We start from the raw sequence: 19,765 nt of genomic DNA on the forward strand, positions 1-19,765 counted from the left end.
GAATGTTTATTAAAAAAGTTATGGTTGTCTTTTCAGAATCATCCATATCTTGGAAGAAAAATAATGTTAAGAAATAACAAAACAATAATTATTAAGTACTTTCTTAATCTCATTAATGGAGCTTTCCTGGTAAGAATCTTCATAATTATATAGTAAAGAAAATGTATCTATTGTTAGGCAATTACAAAAAAAAATAAGCATTGACTTTCTTTTTTTAGGTTCTTGGACTTATATTCATGGGATTTGGTGCATGGCTTTTATTAGATAGAAATAATTTTTTAACAGCTTTTGGTATGTATCTATTTTTGTTTATCTCTCAGTGAAACAGACATTCCATTTTAAACAGTTGTATACACAATTTATTCAGCAGGTGGCAGTATTTCTCTGGAATTTATCAAGTGTTGTCTAGCATTCCCTCTGAAAGTCTTCATCAGTTGCAGAGATTTGTTAAAGGATACAAAATTACAGCTAGATAGAAGAAAAAAGTTCTAGTGTTCTATACTACTGTAGGATGACTGTAGTTAACAATAATGTATTACATAGTCACAAATAGCTAGAAGAATATTGATTATTCCCAACACACAAAAATGATACATATTTGAGATGAATGGATATGCTAATTACTCTGATCTGATCACTAAAAATATTGTGAGAATTCAAAGCATAGGTAGAAGATATAACCTGTAGTGACCCCTTAAACTGAGAAGAAGAACACTGGGAGATTTTAGGAGGAAGATGGTTTCTCTTTTCTCTTCTCATTGTTTTAATTCTAACTAGCACTGTACTTTTAAATACACTGTAGTTTACAATGTTTTAATGTATATAGCACATGATTGACATGATAAAAGCAGTTCCTCAATGGCCAGTTTGAAGGTGTCAAAGTGAATTCACTTGGCTTGCAGATTTCCTGAAAATATCACAATTGGCTTTTATGAGCCAATACAAGCTCACTCCAGCACACCACTGCCTACACTGTTCTCCCATAACACCTCCCACATATTTAATTCATTTATCCATCCTTCTTTTTTAAAACAATCATTTGTTGAGCATTTACTGTTCTGCTGTTTGTGCCACAGCACCAAGCATTCAACAGGCAGCCTGTTGACTGGATAAATATATATAATATCTAGCACTGAGGGCTCACAGTCTAGATGGGGAAAACTAAAATATAGTTTGAAAGGGATCATATTAGCAATAAATTCAGGGTGTATACATCTAACTCACACATATTAGGTTCTAAAGATTTTTGATGAATGAATGAATACATGAATGTTTGAATATACATTAGACATAGATGAGATCTTAGAAAAAAAATTTCTTCTATCATAGAAGACAGGGAGGATAAGGGTAAAGATATCTGAAATTTAAGAAATTCTCTTCATGTCAGAACAGGAAGAAAGGTTGTTTCTAAAAGTAAGAGCTGGTACATGAGGTCAAAAATTGAGAGACAGAGAAAGAGAGAGAAAGAGAGACAGAGGGATAGAGAGAGAATCCTGGTGGTTTGGCAACAGCTGCTCAGAAAAACTTTTGGTTGCTGTAATTATTGTTAAATAGAAAATAAAATACCACTTCATATAAAAATACCACTTCATAATAAGTAATTTTGTTCTTTTCACGGATGAAAATAATCACTTCATAGTATCTATTTCTCAAATTTTGATTGGAGTGGGGTCTTCTACTGTTCTTTTTTGTCTATTGGGTTATATAGGAATTCACAACGAAATCAGATGGCTCCTAATTGTGGTACGTATTTTACGTCAATAGCTTGAATTTTTATCTTAGATTTTTAATTATCTAAGTTACACAAATGAATAGTGACTTATATTACCATGGCACTGCAGTAGAGTATGTCCTTAGAGCAATTCAAATGAAGCACACCCTCCTCCCTCCAACAAAGTCACTTTTCCAGATAGGACTTTCTCAGTGAGTTTTCTATGAACTGAATCTGTACCTCAGCACATTCGGACATTTACTTTTCAACAGAGTCAATAGGACTCTCTGTCTCCTAGGGTGAACTACAATTCACCAAACTTAAGAATCCAAAGGCTAGAATTAGAATAAAGTATATTTAAGTCAATGAGCAATGTAGCTTACCAGGGTAAAAGAAACATGATCTATAGTCAGCACATTTTTCTCTTTGTGGGCATGGCACGAGGAAAGGTAACTTACGTATGTATGTATTTTTTTATAATTTCAACTTTTATTGTATATTCAGGGTACACGTGAAAGTTTATTACATGGGTATATTGCATGATGCTGAGGTTTGGAATTCGATTGATCCTGTGACCCAGCTAGTGAGTGAGCACAGTAACCAGCAGTTACTTTTTCAACCCTTGCCCCACTCTTTTCCTCCCCTCTTTAATAATAGTGTCTATCATTGCCATGAAAGGTAACTTATAATTGAGATCACAAATTGTTATTTTTAAAAGAGAACTATAATTACTGAAAGAGGCAGACTGTAGCATCTGGCTTGTGCACTATTTCTCTCAAGGCTTGTAATGTGAAAAGACAAACTATATTCCAGAGTACTGACCTGGACATGAGCCAATTACCATACATGTGGCAGTTATGGATCCCAATTCACATACTCAGATGAAATATAGCCTTTACATTTTTCTCTAAATCAAATTGATTTTAATTTGCAACCAAGCAGATAGGAAGTTCAGCTGCTGTCATTTTGTCCCTTACCAGGAAGAATGCAGAGACACTGAGCTTTTATGGAGCACTGAAAGTCTGGGTGGTCACCCTGGACACTAGTTACCAGTCTATGCCACTTACCACAAACACACTCACTTTCCCAGGTCACAAGGTCCCTTCAGGTGTAGCCACTCTGCTCTTTGAAAGGTGTGGGTGGCAAAGGTAGGGCTGCTATTCATCCAGTATTTACAAGTACAGGCATACCAGTGAAACCCTTTTGTGAAATATTGGTAAATAACCAATACCTCAGTTCCATTCCTTCAGTCTTCCTTCCCTGAGACAGTGAGCCTCCCTAGTGACACAGCAATTAGGAGGTACACCTGGCATAGGAATCAGTTGCTGCCTATTAATAATAATTTCTACTATTATTTGAATATTACCCTGGGACAGGCATTTTAGGTATGGACCCTGATTTCCCTCTGGGGTTTTACCACCTTACCAGGGCAGTGCCAGGATTCCAAGGACTATGCTGTTGCTCTGAAAACCCACAGACATCCAGATTCCACCTCAAAATCTTTTTAGTCTAAGAAGAGACTTTACTCTCTCCTATTCTTCTCCTCCAAGGCCAACCCTTTCTTCTCAAATCTTATCTTTCTCTCTTTCCAGGATCCTTAGCATAATTTTCTCACTGAGCTTCAGATTTGGGATATAAAAACCAGGACAGAAATGGCTTACAAGAAAATCTTGATTTTTTCTTCTTGTCACAAATTTCCATGTAGGCAAAGGAAATGCAGAGTCTACTACTTATACAATGTTACAATGTAGGGGGTAGAGGATAGGCAAGGAAGGGGAAAAGTAGAGGGAGAAAAACAAACATTTCCTAAGTTTCTGCCTCATATAATTCAAATATTAATGGCATCTGAATGAGAAAGCCTAATAGATATCATTATAAGGATACACATGAACATAGGATCTGACAGATTAGGGCCTGGAACCAAGATACCACCATTCCTTCTAGACATTCCATGGAAGGGTACTGCTAATTTGGCCATTGTGACACTCTCTGAATTTACCAATATTTTTCTGATGAATCTATTTTTCCCTGAACCAAATTAATTCACACAGTCAACTTATGGGCAAATATTATAGGCCTAAAAGCTATTCCACGTCTTGGGCGCAGTGGTTCACACCTGTAATCCCAGCACTTTAGGAGGCCGAGGCGGGCGGATCACAAGGTCAAGAAATCAAGACCATCCTGGCCAACATGGTGAAACCCTGTCTCTTCTAAAAATACAAAAAATTAGCCGGGCATGGTGGCAGGCACCTGTAATCCCAGCTACTTGGGAGGCTGAAGCAGGAGAATTGCTTGAACCCGGGAGGTGGAGGTGGCAGTGAGCTGAGATCACACCATTGCACTCCAGCCTGGGCAAAAAGAGCAAAACTCCGTCAAAAAAAAAAAAAAAAAGCTATTCCATGTCTTAAAGGTGATTTTACATACTCCTACTCTGATCTAAGATGGCTCACACCTGTAATCCCAACAATTTTGGGAGGCCAAGGCAGGCAGATCACCTGAGGTCAGTAGTTGGAGACCAGCCCGGCCACCACGGTGAAACCCCGTCTCTACTAAAAACACAAAAATTAGCCTGGCGTGGTGGTGGGCACTGGTAATCCCAGCTACTAGGGAGGCTGAGGCATGAGAATCGCTTGAACCCAGGAGGCGAAGGTTTCAGTGAACAGAGATTGCATCACTACACTCCAGCCCGGGCCACAGAGCAGACTCCATCTCAAAAAAAAAAAAAAGTTTCATACAATTTTCCTACTGTTCCCAATCCCTTATTAGTATAAGATTAAGTGAGATATTGCATGTAGAAGTTAAAATCTGAACATCTAAATAGATGTAAAGAGCACGTTTTTGTCTCTGAATTTTTTTTTCTCTGAAACTAGGAAACATAACTTATGCCAAGAAGAAAATTTTGGTCTGATATTTTAAGGTATTAAATGTATAAAATATGTGTAATTAAATAATTTTCTCTCTGTGAGGGCCAAGTAAAAGTAAATAAATAATAAAGTAAATCATTAGTACTTATATTTTGCCTAGTAAATATTCAGACCGCTTACTTTTAAAATTATTATGAATTCTAAATCTTGTTTTTCCTTTTTTCTTTTTTGTTTTTTTGAGATGAAGTCTCGCTCTGTCGCTAGGCTGAAGTGCAGTAGCACAATCTCGGCTTACTGCAACCTCTACCTTCCAGCTTCAAGCGATTCCCCTGCCTCAGATTCCCAAGTAGCTGGAATTACAGGTGCGAGCCACGATTTTTGTATTTTTAGTAGAGACAGGATTTTACCATGTGGGCCAGGCTGGTCTTGAACTCCTGACCTGAAGGAATCTGCCCGCCTTGGCCTCCCAAAGTGCTGGGATTACAGCCGTGAGCCACGGCACCCAGCTGAATTCTAAATCTTATATATTAATATGTGCTGTGTAAAAGTTGCCGATACCAGCAGGAAATCACTTTTGTCAGACCCAGACAAAATAGAGCCAGTAAAGTCTAAAGGAGAGGAGGCTTATGCTACATGTCTGAAATAAATACTGTTTCTAAGGACTTTCTGAAAACTCCCAGCTGGAAACTGACTTCAGTCATCTCCTGCTTTTATAATGTTTATGACTTGATATTCCTTAGGACTGCAGTAATTCCGATAAGATGTTCTTGGAAGAGCACTTGACCAGTCATGGCATCTCTACCAGTGAACTGACAACAACTCTGGCTTTGAATCTTTAGAACCAATAAACTCTGTTTCTAAGCAGTTTATGTCAATCTCACCCTTTTTGCTACTAAATACTTCTCTCTACCCTCTCCTCACAGAATGAACTGGTAGTTTACCATTTCATGCAATCTGGAATATAAATCTTTATTTCTTATTCTTGAATAACTCAACATATTTAGAGATAATTTTCTTTTGTGCCTTTTTTTAGGTTGACAATAGCTATGAAGAAGACTAAAGTGGCCGTATATTTTTTTAAAATTAAACAGTCTAATAAATATAAAAAATTATTTTATTTGGTTTAGATACAAGTATTTTAGTTTTCAGGAAATAGTCCAAATGTATGTACAGAATTAAGTTTTATTATTGCAGTTGCTTTTGTTATACTTTCTGCATGGGTTTAAATAGTACATCAGAAATTTAGTGAGTCTTTAGTTTCAGCAAAATAATGTGAGGTGAAGATAATTAAATTCACCCTATAATAGTTTTATAACTGAATTAAGATGGCATCATTGGCAACTCTATTGGACCAAGGTGCTCATTAATTACTATCACTTCTTTCTCTCTTGCTCTTACCTAAATGTTCGTTTGTTTTTTACTTTGCCTTGCTATTTCCCTAATTTCATTCATATTTGTGAAGGCAGGAACCCTCAGCAATACCCATATATACTTTATGGTTACATATTTCCAATGGTGTGTGTTTTCCTATTATTTGAGCATACAAAATATATATTAGTAGCATAGTCATCATCTCTATTTTTCTTTTGTTTTAGTATGCAGTATTGATAACATGGGTCTTTGGTGTTCAGGTTGTACTTTCAGCATTCATCTTCACAAAGAAAGAGGAGGTATGGAAAGTAAATCCTTATCAATATATCCTGTTATTTGAAGCTTAAAGGAAATTGGATACCTTAGAGTATTGAGACTATTGATCCTATATTAAAAGCCAAAGGTAAATTTATTTAGGGGAAAATAATATTCAATGAAAATACTAGAGTATAGGAAGGGGCCAGGAGTCAGACAGAAAAGGGTAGATAGGGGAACTTGCCTTAAACTCCATTTACATATGATTAGAAAGTAGCTTTAAATATCAAACAGTATTGAGGAAGAGGAGGTGGTACTGAGATTTAGAAGTTCAAATTTTTACCCGTCTCCTCCTACCAACTCTGGCTACCACTACTGACCCAATCACGGTATTATATTTTTGCAAAGAAACAAATTTAGACTCTAACTAATTTGAAATTTAGCAATTTCACTTAAACAAGACATACTGAATAATTCCTGTATTTTCCGCAGGTAGAGTGATGAGTGATTAAATTAATTAGAGCAAGATTTAGGTTTATCAAATTTAGTTCAAAACAGCATACAATAAGCCTGGAAAAACTTTTGGTCAACAAAACTTACCTGTTACAACCTACAGTTACTTTTCATCCTTTAAGAAATTTCAGTATTTCAGTTCAGTCAAGGTCTATCTTGTATCATGGGAGATTAATTGTCCTATAGTAAGATGAATATGTACTTGAAGTCATACAGATATGAATATGATTAGGGATCAACAACCTACTTTACAGCTCTGAGCCTAGGTCCTTATCTGTAAAATATAATTAATACCTACCTACCTTACAGAGTTGTCATTAACTGACAGTGTGTCAAGTTTCAGTTGTAGAGTAGCTACTCAAGAGTTCTCTTCCCTCACCTTACTTGATCTTGAAGGATTTCTTGATTAATTTATATGGTTCCTAGATTTTCTTTATATCTATCTATACTCCTCTGTAATGGCCAAAGTTCAAAAAAATATCTTTCCTGTATGACACCATTGCCCTCCAACTTCATTCTTTACTGGACAGCTCATCATCCAGTGCCTACTGTTAATGGCTTGGCATTTAGACCTAAAATTACTTTTCTCCACATCTAAAATGTGTGTGTGTGTGTGTGTGTGTGTGTGTATGTGTGTGTGTGTGAGTTTTAAAGGTATGTTGGCTGCAGCAGTTAAGTTTTAGAAAGCTGTTTTGCTGGCAAAACACCAAATCCCAATCTATCATCCTCAGATTTTTCAACCTCATGGTAGAACATAAATATGACACATAAGAGCTATCAACATGTAAATATAGTTTATCAGTCACCCATATTTGCTTCAATGTTATGCACAGACTCCTGTATCTCTCTCTGTATTGGAAATAAGAACTGATTAATAACTACCATGTGCCAGAGACTGTGATAAACACTATAGCCATTGTATTATTAATCCTCATAGCAACCCCTAGAGATGCACCGTAAGTACTGCTTTATAGAAGAGAAAACTGAGGCTTTGAGATTAGAAATGCTTGTTAAAGTATTTCATGGCCAAATGACAGAGCCTAGACTCAAATACTCATTAGCTGACCCCAGAGCTAACATCTTTGTTTACATCAATTTGTGTTCTGCATTCAAACTGGATTAAGTTCTTAAGAGCCTCTAAATCTTTTATGTCATTTACAGTACCTAACTCAGTGTGGAAGATACACTAGGCCTTTAATAGATGCTTACCAAATTGAGTAAGCATAAAGGAATTTTATTTATACATTAGTCACATAGGTTACATATGAAAGTACTTATGTATGAAGTTGTCATTTATATGCACTCTGGATCTCCCAAATAATGTTTTAGAAACAAAACGAGGCCATAAGTTTCACCCCCCACACACTGCCAACAGCACTATATATTTTATTTATTCTAAATAAAAATGAACAGAGTATAAAATAGATTTAAATTCTCCTTTTCATTATTCTAGTCTTCTTAAATGTATTAAAATACAGATATATAAGTAACTAAGTAAGATTTTAGTTTACATGCCTTTTATAATTATTGTGATATTCCCACCAGTTACTTAGTTTTTATTGTCAAAGACAGCATAATTCAGTAAAAATCATTAGACTAGTACTCAAATGATCATATTTGAAGTCTCAGCTCCTTGTAAACAAAAGTGAATAATTAAATTCCCTGAGTGTCCGTATTCCCATTCATAAAATGGTAATAATATCTTTTCTTCCTACCTTTTGGTATTATTGAGGACCAAATTAGTAATTTGTTATAAAAAATTATATAAATTTGTAAATGCTTAAGTTACTACAATAATCATTCTACCTTTGCATTACCTTGATTTTGAAATTGCAGAGTTTTGTTTATCCCCATCCAAATCTGATCATTTTTGTATTAGTATTGTAGGAGAGAAAAAGTTATACTTCATCCATCACAAGGTGCTTGGCTGAGATCCCTATAACAAAAGACAAACTAACAAACGAAAAGCATAACAAATTTACTTAACCAAAAAATAAAGACTCAGAGATCCAAGGAAATCTATTTTCGTGGATAGTCATGTGAAAGTGTGATTGGAAGACAAAAGCATATAATTTAATGGTAATAAACTGGGAGAAATTTAGCAAGGCCTGTCTGTTCAGATGCTTCTTGGCTTCTGCGTATAGGATAGAACCACTCTGGAATGAGGATCTTATGCTATACCTTCAGGGAAAATGGGTCAGAGAATTCCTTTTTTTTTTTTTTTTTTTTTTTTTTGAGATGGAGACTCGCTCTGTCACCCATGCTGGAGTAGAGTGGTGCATCTCAGCTCACTGCAACCTCTGCCTCCTGGGTTCAAGTGATTCTCCTGCCTCAGTCTCCCAAGTAGCTGGGACTACAGGCATGCACCACCACGCCCAACTAGTTTTTGTATTTTTAGTAGAGGCGGGGTTTCACCATGTTTGCAAGGATTGTCTCAATCTCTTGACCTCATGATCCACCTGCCTACCTGCCTCGGCCTCCCAAAGTGCTGGGATTACAGGCGTGAACCACCACGCCCGGCCAGTGAGGATTCTTTTATGACCTGCCTCATGGAAGAAAGGCAGGAGAAGGTCAGAAAGTGATCTTCCTGCTTCTGCAGTTTTCTCAATTTCCTTGAGCTTAAAATACTCAGCATACAAAGGTGCTATATTTTGGAGTATTGTATTCTGAGGCCTGATAGTATTACAAAAGGGTAATATTTAAAACTTAAAATCATAATTTTGTGGAAATATGCAGATTTCAGAAGTCAATCATTTTGACATCTTAATTAATGAGAGAATCAGTACGGTATAAAAATTAATTCAAAGGAGAATCCAAAGAGGACATTTACATAGGCCATCACTTAATAGATGCAAAACAGGTTTGGAGAGAGAAGGAATTAAATATACCTTCACCGAGAAAAATATACATTTGTCTGACCAAGTATAATTTGCATAACCACAGTTTTCTACAACTTCTAAAGTTGTAAAATAAATTATAAATCATGAAAAGTACAGTACAGACCCCCCACAGAATCAAGGAATGTTGAAGTTTGCCAGAAAAAGCCTAGTGTCCATTGAAAAGACACTCAACAAACTTTTTTGGCTTATTTAAAAGACTTTTGCAGTGTTTTCCTGAGAGTATGAGAAGAAATTTCCCTTAGATATGCATGAGAATAGCACATTACTTCTTCCTTAATTGTAAAATGAGCCTAATATATTCTTCCTATAGATTACGAATTGAAAAGCCATATGCTTTGATACCCACTGAAATTGTTAAAAAGTTATTTTAAAAAGAAATAAACAGAAAAGTAATATTGAATATTCTCTCATGATGGTACTCTTGAGGAACCATCAATTTCTATGAAATTTTATGGATACATTTCTATGAAATTTTCATTTTAATACAATTTTCTACAGGTTCAGCAACTATGGCATGACAAAATTGATTTTGTCATTTCTGAGTATGGATCTAAAGATAAGCCTGAAGATATAAACAAGTGGACTATTCTGAATGCTTTACAGAAAACAGTAAGATGAAATTAACTTAAAAATTAGATGTCAGTGTTGATCACTGTGGGGCAGAAGAGAGAATAGGTCAGGGCAGGGGATGGGGCAGAGGAATGAGAGTTTGTTGTATTTCTTTCAAACAAACTGGGCAAAAAGGGCATTCTCCCCACTTACAAATCTTGAGTTATATCTGCCTTTTGTAACTCCTGTGTTAATTGATGTGCATTTTAACTTGGTTTCACCTGGAAAAGTGCTGCTGGTCTTTTGCCAAGTAGGGTAGTCTATCCTGCCACACCTGATGGGAGACAAGTCTAAGCAGTAGTCTCTGCTGGCAGCATGGTGGTTACCATTTGAGTCCGAATACCGGGATGGCTGTGAAGTAGCTTTGTAGTTCTGGACAAGTAACCCTCTTAAACTCATAGTTCCACATTCGTAAAATGAGCATACTAACCCCTACCTCTGGTTGGCAGGAATAAATGCAGTAACATACACGATATATAGAAAGGCTTGGATCCACGGCATAAATGCAACTAATACTTTTTAGCAAATTTTTTAAGATTATTATTTCACAGTGCAGGTTTTTTCCGGACAGGTGCAGTGGAAGGGTAAGAGAAGGGTATTGTCAACCAAATGGTTTACAGAAATAGATCAGCACCTAGAATATAATAAGTGCCCAATTAAAAAAATAGCAAACATTTACATAGTCCCAGACTTGTTTGTAAGTGCTTTGCATATATTAGCTAATTCAATCCTCCCAACCCTATAACATAGGAACTGTTATCCTCATTTTATAGATGAAAAACTGAGAAATTTAGCAATTTAATGAGGATTGCACATCTAATAAGTGGCAGAGCCAAGATTCAAACCCACCCAATCTGACACTAGATTCTATACTCTTTACTGATATATTATATCCCTCACATGAAAAATAGTTATTTTTAGTACATATGATAATGGAAATAAATTTTAAGATAATCAAAATGTAATTACAAATACTTTTACTCATCATCGTCTTCTCTTATGTATATAATCCGTACATGTGTTGTATTTTCAGACTGCATTACAACTTACAGTAGAGGAGTGAACCTTTCTATGGTCAGAAAATGATGAGGAAACAATTCTGTATATCATATCACTACTATTAGTGAAATTCCAGCTGTCAGTTCCTAGCCATTAATATAACTGAGATAATATATGTAGATTTGTTTGTTTAAGCTAACTTTCAGTAACCTAACTCTCAATCACTATTTTAGTTATCAGCATTTACTAGAATTGTGCAAAGATTGTTGGTATATATTGTAAACATAAGCAGTACTAATGTTATCATTTTCCATAAAAGTTTAGAAAACAATTACTTCACCTTTCTCTTATTTCCAAAGTGACAAATATGTAAACTGATTCTTTCATATCCTCCTAACTCTACTTGATAGGATTCCAGAATCAGTACTGCGAATGAGACATTTCTTAAAAGTTGGATCATTTTATGACTATTTTTACTATCCTCTTTTGATTCTTTATGGTAATTTTCACACAATACAAAATTGAAAGTTAACATCTCACATTAATCCTAGAAAAGTAGATATTACCCTGAATCTCTTTTTAGGTATACCAAACATGTATGACTGCATATGCTTTAAATACAAAGAGAACTGCTATAGTTAGGAGCAGGATATGGCTCAGGTGATTGTTTTATATTATGGCCCTAAGCATCATTTATATGTAAGCATATCAAGTGTATCTTCTATCCTGGATAAAATTCAGATGTAATAATTCTATCCAATCACAAGTCACTAATGTGAGCAGAAATCTTTAGCTATGGTTAACAACAATAATAGCGGAAACAAAGTAATGAATTAAATAAACACAAATATACTTATTTATTTAATTCATTACGTATTCATGAGGAAAAATTAATGAGTTATCTTCATCACAAAAATCACTTCAATATTAATCTCATATAATTAACTGCATTTTGAACATTTTATGGTAAAATTCATACAAGCTTTTTCCTAGTTACAGTGTTGTGGCCAACATAATTACACAGACTGGATAAAGAATAAGAACAAAGAAAATTCAGAACAGGTGCCATGTTCTTGCACAAAGTCTACTTTAAGAAAATGGTTTTGTGATGAGCCATTGAATGCAACTTACCTCGAGGTAAAGATAAATCTAGTCTTCTCCAAGTATGTATAGTATTTTGTTTGTTTATTTTGCAAGTCAATTTAGAATTCTGAGCAAATTTTGATATAAAAGTAATGTTGTTGATGGTGGCTACATTCCTAATCTACTTCCCTAAGTTGAACATGTAGTTAGGTAAATTGTAGTGTTATTTCCAGTGTATAATACATAAAGTAATTAAACTTCCTGGAAGTATATGATTTATGTATTCTTGGAACTTGGGATATCATCAGTCTTTCTCCCCAGCCTTCCTTGAGAAGTCCTTCAGAAAGAGGAGGCACTTTTGTCAAAGCCTTGGTGCATAAGATTGGAAAGGGAGCTATAACACCAGGAGTGAAAGGATAGGCAAAAACTAAAGGGAGTGGACCCCAGCAATGATGGGTTCAAGTAAGTGTGGCAGAAGCAAGAGTAAAGGGTTCTCTGGAGCAACTGTGATTTACAGGTGTGGGACATTGATAACTAGATGTTTCTATCCCAAGAACTGCTAATACTTTGTAAAGTTTACATATTAAGCTTATTCTAATCTTAAGATATATTGTTTCAATTGCATAATTAATTCATAAATAAATGGAACATTACATTGTTTTTAAAAAAGCATCTACTCTTTGGGAAATAACCATTTTAGGTGGTGGTATATATAGTAGTTGCCCCATCTGCAGTTTCACATTCTGCGAGTTCAACCATTGAAAATATTAAGTGGAAAATTCCAGAAATAAACAATAATAAGTTTTAAATTGCACACTGTTCTGGGTAGTATGATGAAATCTTGTGTTTTCCTGCCCTGTCCCTCCTGGGACATGAGTCATCCCTTTGTCCAGTATATTCACACTGCAGATGCTACCCATCCTTAGTCACTTAGTAGTCATCTTCATTATCAGAACGACGGTTGAGGTATCACAGTGCCTGTGTTCAAGAACCCTTAATTTACTTAATGATGACCCCAAAGTGTAAGAATAATAATGCTGGCATATTATTATAATTGTTCTATTTTATATTAGTTATTGTTGTTAATCTCTTGTGCCTAATTTATAAATTAAACTCTATTATCTATATGTTTCTATAGAAAAAAACAATATATTTAGGGTTTGATACTGTCTGTAGTTTCAGGCCTCCACTGGGGGAATTTCTGGTGGGTAAATTACTGTATTCTGATGAATTACAATAGTCTGCAGAAGAGAAAATCTCTTTCCAAAATGCAATAAAATTCTGATTTTAATTACATTATAACATCTTAGCATCTTTAAAATTAGCAACTGAGATGTCCTGCTGCCATACAAAGCTTTCTGGACTAAAAAGTCCAGTCTCCAGTTAGATATTGACTTACTATTTACACTTTGGTAAATTACTAATCTCTGTTTACCTTTTATTTTTGTAAAGATTTACGTATAAGATCATTTCCATCTCCATGTCAATGTGAATAACTTCTTTTCCTTAGGGTTGTGAAAATAAAATCAGTACATGGTATAATGTTAATGTGTTAACCTTAATTGGAATTAACTTTGGACTTTTAACTCTAGAGGTAAGATTTTGTTCATATGTTAAAAAATGAAAAATATTAAGTATAAACTATACAGAATAAACTGCAGAGCAATCAGGTGGAGACCTAATCAGATAAGTTCATATAATAGAGCCAGGACTTCGAGGCTCTTTACATCCAAGAGTTGTATAGGTGATCCCTTCATCAGCCAGGTGGGGGAGCCTATTAATAAGTGGTCATCCTGGAGGTAGTGATTTTATTACTTTGAGATATCTAGTATCTATTTATATTTTTATCTTTCTTTGTGTATATATATACACACACACATATAGATCTATAGATGTATAGATATCTTTACATGTATATATATGTTCATATATTGACAATAAGAGCATCATGTTGGGCAGTCTGCAAGTTGGCAGACTTCTGAAATCTAGGCAGATGTTTGACTTTAGTTAAGATCCACTATTCACTCATATATTCATTAATTCAATGTATTTGGAGAGAGGGGGGCATTTACTGTGTGTCATGTACTGTACTAGATGTCGAATATACAATGAGACACAAAATAGACAAATTCCATGACCTAAAGGGGTCAACTGCAGAATTAGGTTTCAGAAACAAGACACTATTCTACAGTCTCAGTGAAGACTATTAAGAGTAAGTGCAGCCAGCTGGGCGCGGTGGCTCACGCCTGTAATCCCAGCACTTTGGGAGGCCGAGGTGGGCGGATCACGAGGTCAGGAGATTGAGACCATCCTGGCTAACACAGTGAAACCCCGTCTCTACTAAAAATACAAAAAATTAGCCGGGCATGATGGTGGGTGCCTGTAGTCCCAGCTACTCGAGAGGCTGAGGCAGGAGAATGGTGTGAACCCGGGAGGCGGAGCTTGCAGTGAGCCGAAATCCAGCCACTGCACTCCAGCCTGGGAGACAGCGAGACTTCGTCTCAAAAAAAAAAAAAAAAAAAAAAAAAAGAAAAGGGGCCCCTTGGGTTAAAAAAAAAGGATAAGTGCAGCCTATGGATTCAAAGAAACTGTGAGAGTAAATAGAGTTTTATTGTAGGGACTATGCCACTAAAACAAATACATAATGCATTTTTTGAAAGATAGGATAAGGATTCAGCATTTGACTTTGCATTGATCTATGAAATCCCCAATCTAAGTTTTCATCTCTTCAATTGGTAACAGTTTTACTCTCAAAATGGTAGTAGACCAAGACATTCTTTTTTTTTTAAGACATTCTTTATACACATTAATATCATTGTTTTTAAATGTTTATTCTCTATCGCGTTCATGCTGGAATATTTTAAGAAAAAATGGAGAGGATAATATCCCCACCGCATTTTATCTTCTACCCTTTACAAACCACCTTTCGTTGTCTATAACAAAAAGAAGCAGTTTTGTACATTTAATGACATAGTTAGAAAGGTATCGAACAACAACAAGAAAATCATCAGCAGTTTGTCAAGGCATCTAGCTCAGTGATAGCTAATGTAATTAAAACCTAAAGGTTTTTCCTTATTCTCCTCTATACATGAACTTGGTAACAGGTGGGTTATTCTTGAAGACTCGTTTTGCAGACTTCCTATTTACAACTGTATGTACCTTATTCTGAAATTTTCTCACTGGTTTTGATCCCTTTTCCCTTTACAATATGCATTTTGGTGACTATATAGTGTTAACTTTATAAATTACTCTTATCATTGATTAAATTTTGATCTCTTCTTGTTCCCTTTTCTTCCAGGTTTTCCAAGTCTCATTAACAGTTTGTTTCTTCAGACACATCAAGAATATAATCCATGCAGAAACGTGACCTTTGGATTTCAATTTGTTCAGAAGAAATAACCAGTTAATTCTTAAAATAATCACATTATATTATTTTATTCCAAAAATGTTTTGAATTTTATTAAATAACAGATCTATTCAAATTATTGATTATATAATACCGAATTACTGATTATAATAAAACATTCATGAAATTATATTAATTTTGTTTTCAAAATATTAAATTCTACAGTTCAGAAGTTCACCTGAATTTAAAGGGTATAATCATGCATACCAAATTCAAAAGTATCGCCATATGTTTTGAGTTTCTTTTGTGGAGAAAATACCTATATGATGTTCAGAAAATACTAATTAAGTAATCAATCATATCATGTACCTTTTATTTGCAGATCTTAAGAAAACAATACTGATTTTATAGGACATTTAAAAGAAAAATATTTTATGACACTAATATCTGTACTAAATCTCCATGACACTGACATCTGTACTAAATCATTTCTCTGTCTTTCCTGATAATGTTTGCAACTGGATAATAAACCTAAAATTAGAGGCTTGGTTATACTTTTATGGCAATAACACAATATTAAAATAACAGTGCAGTTTTAACTGTAGTAAAAATAATCCATTCTAAATACTGAAATCCCATACTCTTTACTAGCTCATTTTCTTCTCTTTTCCTGAAATTGTATTCAATGCATGTGTATACAACTCTCTGAAGGATATAAAATAACCTATCTGTCCTATTTTCCTAGCAATGATCCTGTGAGAAAATAAATTCTTTGAAAAGTAAAAGGTGCTATACAGATGTGAGATACTATTATTGTTGTTCTTAATAGCAAAAGACTGTCTTGACCTTGAGGACATGAAGAAAAGATAGACTAACTGAAGATCCTGCATTGCTCCAACTCCTACAGAAAACTTACTCTCATTTACAAATTCAATCGTGTATCTTTTCATCCATCTATTTAGAACAGCGAAGATTTCAGAGACTTGTGGAGTTTTTAATGTCGGCACAAAAGAAATTATACTAACCATTTACCTCAATCTAACCTTCTTTAGGTTCAGATATGTCAAGTAGATACACCTTCTGTTCTTTGGGAAATATTCTGTTGAGGCTTAAAACTCATCTCCAAAGTTCTGTTTTTCTCTAAAGTATGTCACAAGAACACACTGATAGCAAAACGCTCTCTCTTAGGAATTGAAAACCAAACTATTGTTAATCAAATAAATATTATAGATCATTTGATTTTACATCAAAAAGTCTCTATATAATAGATTGCCTATTTATAGTTAATACAGTTAATTCAAAAATCGTATGTACCACTGACTGAATCAATCACCTTTATGATTCTAGGGAATATTGTTTTGAAGGAAGCTGTTTTAAACCTTGAATATAATAACTACTTATTTGGCAAAATAAAACAGAGTAGATCGGAATCATGCTTCTCTTCTTAATCTTGTTTTTTTTTTAAACCTGAGATAGAACATTTGGAAAGGCCTAAAAATTAATCTGGATCAGAAGTGAAACAGTGAATTAGAACCTAGGATAACACCTAATTCTGACTTTCCCTTCAAATGGTTATATCACTTACACAAACACATTTAGCTTGCTTCAGGCTCCCCATTTTAATTATGCTTCAAAAATCAGGATTATTTTGAGATGGTATTATATAAGTAGAATATTTTAAAATTCTTCTAGATAAGGATGTATGCATTCAGTCAACAAGCATTTATGGAGAACATACAATATATTCACCAGTGACACTGCCAATTATTGTGATATGAAGATGAAAATATATACAGGGCTGACTTTAGGGGCATGCAACCTGCATTTAGCAGAGGCCCATGTAAGTAGCTTTGTAAGTAGCTGGCCCTGTCCCTGTTGTTAAACTTGGAGTCCAGTCATGCAGCCAGACATGAAAACAAAGAAAACAAATACATTTTATATATGTAATAAGTTTTATAGACACCGAGAGAGAGAGAATGCCAGTTTGCCTTAGAGGTTCAGAGAGCACTTCTGAAAGAAAAGTCATTAATTCAGCAGTTACTTATTGAGCAACTACTATATGTCCAGCACTGCACCGAGTGGTAGGGAAAAGGCAGTGAATCAAATAAAACAAAACAACAATACAAAAACACATTGCCTTCATGAAGATTACCTTCAAGTCAGGGAAACCAAACAACAGAATATAAAGTAGATATCATGTCATGGCAGGAAGTGCTATAGAGAAAAAATCAGGAAGTAGAATAAGCAGAAGATGGAGGGTTGTGGGGATTGCAGTTCTAAATAAGGATATACCAAAAAAAAAAAAAAAGCCTCACTGAGAAAATGACTTTTGAGTAAAGTACTGATAGAGACAAGAAAATAAGGGGCAAGTGCGCTGTGAGCATGTTGAGTTCAAAGAAAGGCAAAAAAGCAGTGTGCCTAGTAAAGAGGCTGGGGAGGAATGGAGAAAGGTTCAGAGGGGTAAAAGGTCTTGACGGAATTTGACAGCCACTCTCAGGACTTTCATTTCTACTCAAGTAAGATGTAAAGCAATTGGCAGATTTTTCATAAGTGACATGGTCAGATTTGTATTTTAATAGCAATACAGCTGCCATGTTAAAAATAAAGGGTGCAAGTGTGGAAGCAGAGAAAACAGACTGGATTTTATTTAATAATCTAGATAGATGATAGTGGATTAGGCTGAAGAGTAGAGGTGAAGTTACTGAGAAGTGATCAGATTCTGTATGCATTTCGGTGTGGAGTCATCAGAATTTACCCACAGTTTGAATGTGGGAATATGAAAGAGAGGAGTCAAGGATGACCAGAGTAACTGGGAGGATGGAATTACTATTTTCTAAAATGGGAAATAATTTGGAAGAAACAAGGTAATTTTAATACTTAACACCTTAAAAATCCTACCAAAATGGTTTCTTAAGTGTCTGCATCCCCCACTAGTCAGCAAAAAACTTAAGGCTAGCTATTTTTTGAGTCATCTTTAAAACTTCAAAGCCCTGCTCATAACTTAACAATATATGTTAATAAACTTTAAAAGTGTCCAGGCATTTATCCATTTCTTCTAGGTTTTCTGGTTTATTTGCGTAGAGGTGTTTATAGTATTCTCTGATGGTAGTTTGTATTTCTGTGGGGTCGGGTGGTGATACCCCTTATCATTTTTTATTGCATCTATTTGATCTTCCTCTCTTCTCTTCCATTTATTAGTCTTGCTAAGGTGGTCATCAATTTTGTTGATGCTTTTCAAAAACCAGCTCGCTGGATTCGATTTTTTGAAAGGGGTTTTCATTCTCTATCCTCCTTGCAGTTCTGGCTCTGATCTTAGTTATTTCTTGCCCCTTCATGCTAGCCTTTTGAAGCGTGTTTGCTCCTTGCTTCTCTAGTTCTTTTAATTGTGATGTTAGGGTGTCATTTTAGATCTTTCCCTGCTTTCTCCTTTGTGGCCATTTAGTGCTGTAAATTTCTCTCTACACACTGCTTTAAAAATGTGTCGCCAGAGATTCTGGTATGTTGTATCTTTGTTCTCATTGGTTGCAAAGAACGATGCCTTTATTTGCTGCCTTCAATCAATAATATACCTGTAGTCATTCAGGAGGGCAAGGTTTGTTCAGTTTCCTTATAGTTGAGCGGGTTTTTATTGTTTCTTAATCCTGAGTCTAGTTTGATTGCAGCTATGGTCTGAGAGACAGTTTTGTTTATGAATTTACTGTTTCTTTTACATTTGGCCTGAGGAGTGGGCTTTACTTCCACTATGTGTGGTCAATTTTGGAATAGTGCGACTGTGGTGCTGAGAAGAATGTATATTCTGTGATTTGGGGTGGGTGAGTTCGTAGATGTCTATTCAGGTCTGCTTTGTGGGAACTGTAAAAGCTAGTTCAACCATTGTGGAGACAGTGTGGCATTCCTCAAGGATCATAGAACTAAGAAATACCATGTTGACCGCCAGCCCATCCGCAATTACTGGTATAACTACGCCAAGATCATAAATCATGCTGCTATAAAGACACATGCACACATATGTTTACTTGTGGCAGCTATTCATGATTAGCAAAGCTTGAAACCATAGCCCAAAATGTCCATCATGACAGACTGGAATTAAGAAAATGTGGTAACATATGCACCA

At 35.1% G+C, this 19,765-nt stretch overlaps 1 protein-coding gene across 1 annotated transcript; it reads left to right on the forward strand.

Moving 5' to 3' along the window:
* Positions 1-51: 51 nt before the first annotated feature.
* TSPAN19 (tetraspanin 19) lies at positions 52-15,672 on the forward strand. The gene is made up of 8 exons (XM_017880706.1): positions 52-129; positions 219-295; positions 1,599-1,743; positions 6,171-6,245; positions 10,113-10,223; positions 12,216-12,359; positions 13,816-13,899; positions 15,604-15,672. The coding sequence occupies exons 1-8, from the start codon at positions 64-66 to the stop codon at positions 15,670-15,672; spliced, it is 771 nt and encodes a 256-aa protein (XP_017736195.1). The 5' UTR covers positions 52-63.
* Positions 15,673-19,765: the final 4,093 nt, after the last annotated feature.

This window comes from Rhinopithecus bieti, unplaced genomic scaffold (genome assembly GCF_001698545.2).
Source record: "Rhinopithecus bieti isolate Rb0 unplaced genomic scaffold, ASM169854v2 scaffold_11966, whole genome shotgun sequence".
Lineage (NCBI taxonomy): Eukaryota > Metazoa > Chordata > Mammalia > Primates > Cercopithecidae > Rhinopithecus > Rhinopithecus bieti.